General features: G+C 46.6%; 1 protein-coding gene across 2 annotated transcripts in view; it reads left to right on the forward strand.

Moving 5' to 3' along the window:
- ANP32A (acidic nuclear phosphoprotein 32 family member A) overlaps window positions 1-7,500 on the forward strand; it is a 43,064-nt gene that overhangs the window by 32,577 nt on the left and 2,987 nt on the right. The window contains exon 5 of one of the 2 annotated variants that reach the window (XM_082253040.1): window positions 4,186-4,311. In XM_082253040.1, the coding sequence (XP_082109166.1) occupies window positions 4,186-4,229 (44 nt within the window). In that variant the 3' untranslated portion in view covers window positions 4,230-4,311. Of the gene's footprint in view, window positions 1-4,185; window positions 4,347-7,500 lie in introns of those variants that run through there. The other variant, XM_082253039.1, reaches the window with a different exon arrangement.

Consider the following 7,500-nt stretch of genomic DNA (forward strand, 5'->3'; position numbering starts at 1 on the left):
GTGCTGGTTACCGTGGAAACTGCTGCCCTTCCCAGTTCAACGTAGCTTAACACGTTATTGCCAGAAGAGACTTTTCTTTTGTTTCTTTAAAACAATCGTTTATAGAAGAAAAAAAAAAGCGATAAACAAAATGTAGATGAGATTCTCTATTCTGGCGATTGATTGATACTGCGGTCAGGGGCCACATCTACACGCTGTTCTTTCTACAATGCCTAGAGTTGTGAGGACAAGAGCTGGTATACCGGTGGGAAATCTTTTATATTCTCTTCACACAATCTTCTTTTCAGCAGAAATCGGGCTAAAATTTGTAGGTTTTGCACTAAAAAAAACTGGGTTCACACTTAGGCGATTGCAGACATTGCATGGGATTTGCACTGCATTGCTGTGCACATCCCATGCGATGTCTGTGTGATGCCAATTCAGCCATACAATTTGATTGAAATTACATTACATTCGGACCAAAATGGTGCAGGACCCTTTTTTGGTCCGCACTGGAATCGGATCACATGGGTGTTCAGACCCATGCAATCCAACTCCTGTCTGATTTCACAGTTCCCACTGCGTTCTGTGAACCGATTTGGGGGTGTCATTAACCACTTGCCGACTTCCGCACGACTATTTACTGCAGCAGTCTGGCTCTCCTGGGCAAACCAACGTAGGGCTACGTCGCTCGCCCAGGAGCCTCTAGGGGGCGAGCGTGCGCCGCCGGAGCCGCGTTCCCGCACGAGTGACTGGCGATGTCCGCCGGTCACTCGCGATCTCCCGCTGGAGAGGGAGAAAGGCAGGCGGCTGATGTAAACAAAGCCGCCTGTCATTCTCCCTGATGTAACTTCAGAGACTACACGATCCTACTACGTAGGATCATATGTCTATGTGGTTACATAACAAGCCACGCCCCTTTACAGTTAGAATCACGCCCCTAGGGACACACTTAACCCATTGATCACGAATAAAGTTAACCCCTTCCCTGCCAGTGTCATTTTTACAGTAACAGTGCATATTTATAGCACTGATTACTGTAGTAATGTCACTGGTACCCCCAAAAGTGTCAAAAATGTCAGTCAGGGGTCCGATCTGTCCGCCGCAATGTCGCAGTCCCGCAAAAAAAAATAGCAGATCGCCGCCATTACTAGTAAAAAAAAAAACAATAGAAATGACCTAAATCTTTCCCTTAGTAAACGCAATAACTTTTGCGCTTATTGCGATATTTTTGGTAAAAAAAAAATATGTAGCAGAAAACAAATTGGCCTAAAATGTTAAAAAAAATTAATTTTTTAATTTTTTTTTTTTTTTTTTGGGGAATTTCATATAAAATTTGAAAAATATTGTTCGTTTTTCAAAATTTACGCTCTTTTTTTTTTTTTTTTTTTTCTTTCTTTGTTTATAGCGCAAAAAATAAAAATCGCACAGGTGATCAAATACCACCAAAAGAAAGCTCTGTTTGTGGGAAAAAAAAGGACGTCAATTTCATTTGGGTACAGCGTCGCACGACCGCGCAATTAATCCGTTAAACTCACGTAGTGCCGAATCGCAAAATAGGCCCTGGTCTTTGAGCAGGAAAATCCTCCGGGGCTTAAGTGGTTAGCTTTACAATAACACCTGCAGCGGTTCGCAGAGAGCAGTGTGAACTGCCTGCGATGTCGGATACGATGTGGGAACCCGCACAGGAATCGCTGTGGTTCCCAGATCGCACCAGTGCGAACCCAGCCGAAGCCAGGTCGTAGATTTTCCTAATTTTCTTGTCCTGGAGACAATTTAACAGGGACATCGCAGCTATTAACTCTTTCACTGCCAGGTCTGTACATTGTACAGACCTGACGGCGAGGGGGGTGGGGTTTACACACATGGAAGTATGCCTGTCAGATGGAAGCTGGCTGCTGCCCGGTATTGGCAACCCCTTCTGGGCACATGTCGAGGGCCCCTACGTATGAAACCGCCGATTGCGGTACACGTGTTACATATCGCAAGAATGATCAATATTTCCAGCAGCAGACCTCCTCTGTAACACTAAACTGATGACCTATAGGGGGCTTTTAAAGTGTAGCCTATGGAAAATATGGGCTACTGAAGTTTGTCTCCATTTCACAGGCGCACACAGGGGGGCAGAGGTGGGTTGGGTGCTGTTAGTAATGTCAGTGAAATAGAAGTGGATAGCGATGCTTTGCTGGAATACCTGCAGGATACGAAGTTGAATCTCAATGTGTATCCCTTGAAGTATCACAATGTCCGAATTCCACTCTTAGTCCGATAAATGGGTAAAGTGTGTATATTCCTTGGTATATTTAACCTTCAAGTAAACTATCATGAACCTGGAAACATTGAAGGGGGGAGAAGAGATATCCTAACCCTTTCTGTAAAAAAAAAAAACAGTCATATGGCGCTTTTCCACTGCATGGAACCGAACGGTTCGGCTCGCTTTAGCGCTTTTCCACTGCATGGTACGGTGTTGGAACGGTTCGGTACGGTATGGCACGGCGGCGCTTTTCCACTACATGAAACCGAACGGTACGGCTCGCTTAAACAGTACCACCTCAGTTGTGGTTCCAAGAGGGCCATATCCCACAATCCTTTGCATGCAGCCTTGACTGTTTGTCACTACTAGCCACTGATTGGTCAGAGAATCGTTATCCAGCCCACTTTACTTTAATGGGAAAGCAAACCGTTCCAACACCGTACCATGCGGTACCATGCAGTGGAAAACCAAACCGAGCCAAGCAGGGCCGAGTAGAGCCGAGCCGGTACTTGCAGTGGAAAAGTGCCAATACAGACCTCTGTGGTCATGTGCACATTACCCATTGCAGTCCATAATGCAAATCGCAACTTTTGCTGTTGAAGTTCAGCTTCGCCCCGCCCCTTCCTTTCTCCAGCACCCTGCTCAATGTCAGTCGGGTTGCCCTTTTATATTGAATGACTAATGTGGAGGACTGAGAGGAAGGAAAGGGGTGGGACCAAGTTTGACTTTTAGCGAAAAAGTCAAAATTTGAATGCAACTACTGCAGCCGATATCCATGGATCTGCTGATCTTTCCCCATGCAACTCTAAAGCCTAATTCCAGGCACAGCTAGATTTAGGCTGGGTTCACACTATTGCGAATTGGATGCGGGTCTTGTTTTTCTTTTTTGTTAAAAATAACAAAGATATTATACTTGCCTCCTCTGTGCAGTTGGTTTTGCACAGAGCGGCCCGGATCCTCCTCTTCTCAGGTCCCACTTCGGTGCTCCTGACCCCTCCCTCCTGTTGAGTGCCCCCACAGCAAGCTGCTTGCTATGGGGGCACACGACCTGAGCCGCAGCTCCCTGTGTCCATTCAGACATAGAGGCCCGGCCCCGCCCCCCTCTTTCATTGGCTCACTGACTTTGACAGCAGCGGGAGCCAATGGCGCCGCACTGCTGTGTCTGCCAATGAGGAGGAGAGGCCCAGGCAGCTGAGACACTCCTGCAACATTGCTGGACAGAGATGGGGCTCAGGTTAGTATAAGGGGGGCTGCTGCACACAGGTTTTTTTTTTATCTTTTTGCATACAACCACTTTAGGCCCCTTTCACACAGGCGGACCGTTCCGATCCGCCTGTCCGTTTTTTTGGAGGATCTGAACGGTCCCCCCATGCATCTCTATGGGGGATCGGATGTCAGCGGAGACATGTCCGCTGACACCCGATCCGTCAAATCTGGACGGATGGAAACCCTATTTTCCATCCGTCCAGCGGATCGGATGGGATCGGGTGAGAACGGGTCCGTTCCCATCCGATTTCCCCCATAGAGATGCATGGGGAACTGACAGCTGTGTCTCCGCACACAGCGCGGAGACACAGCTGTCCTGCTGCTCACAGGGGGATCGGCGGCTCGATCCCCCGCTGAGAAAAACGGACTCACGGAGTGTGTGAAAGGAGCCTTAAGCTGACAATAAAACCTGGAAGCTGATTGGTTTCTATGCACAGCTGTGCCAGATTCTGAGTGCTCCAGGTTTAGAAACTGTACCCCAGTGATTGATAGATTTAAATTAAATTCCACAGAAATTGTACAATCGGATTGCAACATGTGGTCTTCTTTAGTCTGTAAAACGTAATTACTACTGAATGAATTTGATTAAAAACAAAATGTGAATTGGTGTCTTCAGTTATTGGGGACTCTATGAAGGCTCTAGTGTTAGCTGATGTTCTGTTACTCCCTCTGTCTGTGGCTCACAGACTGGAGACTAAATTGCACAAATCTCCAGTCTGTTTGTGACTGAGGCTGCCCCCCTAACACAGAGGATGACTATGACGAGGACGTTCCACCGGGTGAGGAGGGCGAGGAAGACGATGAAGAGGAGGAAGGAGAAGAGGAGGAAGTGAGCGGCGAGGAGGAGGTACAGCTTTTACTATTTTAGAAGTGTATTTCTGTTGTCTTTTAGCATAACTGTGTAGATATTTCTTTGCAGTGATATTGATAAGATTTGATTTTGTAGTGTGATAAAAACTCACTTTGCTTCATAATGTGGGCATAGCTGAAAATGCTGGCATGGAGGGCTTTCTGCCATATTATCTACAAGAATCTGCCCCATGGGATCTAAATCCGGCCATAGATGGAGCGAATCTGAGCCGGACCAGCTGAGATTAAGGCTCCTTTCACACACACACTGTCCGTCGGACGGATTCCGTTTTATCTCAGCGGGGGATCGATCCGCCGATCCCCTGCTGAGCAGGAGGATGACAGCTGTGTCTCCGTGCTGTGTGCGGAGACAAAGCTGTCAGGTCCCCATGCATCTCTATGGGGGAAATCAAATGGGAACGGACCGTCGGTCCGTTCTCATTCGATCCGATCCGCTGGACGGATGGAAAATAGGGTTTCCATACGTCCAGATTTGACGGATCGAATCGGATGTCAGCGGACATGTCTCCGCTTACATCCGATGCCCCATAGGAATGCATGGGGGGACCGTTCAGATCCGCCAAAAAAACTGACAGGCGGATCTGAACGGTCCGCCTGTGTGAAAGGGGCCTTAGTCCATCTTTGGGCAGGCTAGTTGTACTCAAGTCAATCCATCAATCAATTTCAGTTACAGCGAGCCTGTCGGAATATGTACATGCAATTGCTGCCAGTGGCTATAGCTGCCATCAGTGATCATTGTTTTCTGCGCTCCAGGCTAATCCTCTTCATTGGGAGCCCCCACGGAAAGCTGCTTTCCACGGGGGCACCGGTGCGGGCTCGCTCCCGAGTACCGCTGCTGCGTCCATTGACAGACAGCGGGACTCAGCCCCGCCTCCCCCCCTCCCTTGTCACTGGATTTGATTGACAGCAGCCAAAGGCTCCTGCTGCTATCAGTCTGTCCGTTGAGGAGAGACAGCGGCTGGAGCCACTACGCTCGTGCACATCGCTGGATCGGGTTCAGGTAAGAAAAGGGGTGGGGGGGGGGGGAGCTGAAGCACAGAAGGTTTTTCACCTTAATGCATAGAATGCATTAAGGTGAAAAAACCTTGAGGCTTTAGAACATCTTTAAAGTTTTAAAGTCTAAAGGTTTGTTACCTTAATGCATTTTCTACAATAGGCCCCTTTCACACTTGTGCGACTTGCCCTGCGACTTGGGACTGCAAATTGGCATGACAAGTTGTACTTGTCATGATTTCCAATGAGTACCGTTCATATCTGTGCAACTTCAAAGTAGTCCCTGCACTGTGGGGCGATTTTAATGCATTTTAAAGGCCATAGACATAGCTTCAAGTCCAGTCAAAATCGCTGCAAAAAAATTGTGGTAAAATCGCGTGACTTTTAGGTCGCAAAAGTGTGAAAGGGGCCTTAAGGGAACAACACCCTGCTATCTTTTTCTAGCGCCTTTTTTCCCTTAACACTCCCCTGCTCCTGTCTCTGGATCCAAGCTCCGCTTTCACAAGAGAAGCTGAGGGCAGCAGAGTCCATAGGCTGCTGCTGCTGGCAGTCAAGCTCCTGTGAGTAGGGGGTGTGGCTTAACAGCACTGTGTGCGTCTATGGACACTCGCATCCTAAGCGCCTGTGAGTAGGGGGTGTGGCTTACCAGCACTGTGTGTGTCTATGGACTAGACATATGCCGGTTTTCGGTAATTCGATATATCGCGGTATTGCATAGCCACGGTATTGTTATTGTGGCATTTTTAAAATACCGAGTTTCTCTGCTCCTGGGTCTGACTTGTGAATTGATACATTTCAGTGAGCTGGATGACTCATTCACTCACACAGCTAAGCCTTTCAGCATTAAGTCTCCCAGTAACTATAAACAAAAATGATTACATTGTATCTTTTCCTTCCCTCTGCCAGGGAGAAAGGAAGTTTAACCTCTTAAAGACTGGATCTTTTTCTGACACTTGTTGCTTGCAAGTTAAAATCAGTTTTTTTTTTGCTAGAAAAGTACTTAGAACCCCCAAACATTTTATATATTTTTTTAGCAGAGACCCTACAGAAAAAAATGGCGATTGTTGTAATATTTTATGTCACACTGTATTTGCGCAGCAGTCTTTCAAACGCAATTAATAGACTTTAATGAATAAAAAAAAAAAAAAAACGTAACAGTAAGTTATCCCAATTTTTTTTTTTTTGTTACACAGAGAATCGTGAGAGAATCGTGATCTTTATTCCAAGCTAAAAAATCGTGATTCTCATTTTGGCCAGAATCGTGCAGCTCTAATTATATATATATATATATATATATATATATATATATATATATATATATACATATATATATATACACACACACACACACACGCATAGCAGCCCACATTACATTATTATATATCCATCAAGCAGTGTCTGGCCTACCTGGTGATGACTGGTCCTGGCGCTCTGATCCGATGGCCTGGTCTTTAAAGGGGCAAATCCTTGCGATCCAGAAGTGGTTAAACCTGCAGGAGGACCGGTGTTTTTATCTATTAATGACTTTACTATTGCTTTAGGCCTGGTTCACATGTATGCGGGTTGGGGGCCCACATTTGCACAGGCATAGCAGCCCATTGATCTGAATGGGCTTGAGCTGCTATGCCGGCGTTTTCAGCTGAAAAAAGGTGCATGCAGAATTTAAAAAAATGCAGTGGCCATGAAATCCATCCTTTTGCACCATGCGACTTACCTGCCGTTGCTGCACACGCAAACTGTTTTTAAATGCCGTGCCCACGTATACAAAAAATGCAGAAAGCTTGCCAGAGCAGGAACTGCAGGTTAGTCGCATGGTGCAAAAGCAGGATGGATTTCAAGGCCACTGAATTTTAAAAAAATGCTGCATGCACCTTTTTTCTGCGGAAAATGAGGGCATAGCAGCCCGTTCAAATCAATGGGCTGCTATGCCTGTGCAAATGTGGGCCGCCAACCCGCATACATGTGAACCGCCAACCCGCATACATGTGAACCGCCAACCCGCATACATGTGAACCACCAACCCGCATACATGTGAACCAGGCCTAAAGCAATAGTAAAGTAATTTATAAACAACACCTCCTTCAGGTTTAACCACTTCTTGACCACAAGGATTTGCCCTCTTAATGACCAGGCCATCG

The sequence above is a fragment of the Pelophylax lessonae genome, assembly GCF_965119305.1.
Source record: "Pelophylax lessonae genome assembly, chromosome: 4".
Classification (NCBI taxonomy): domain Eukaryota; kingdom Metazoa; phylum Chordata; class Amphibia; order Anura; family Ranidae; genus Pelophylax; species Pelophylax lessonae.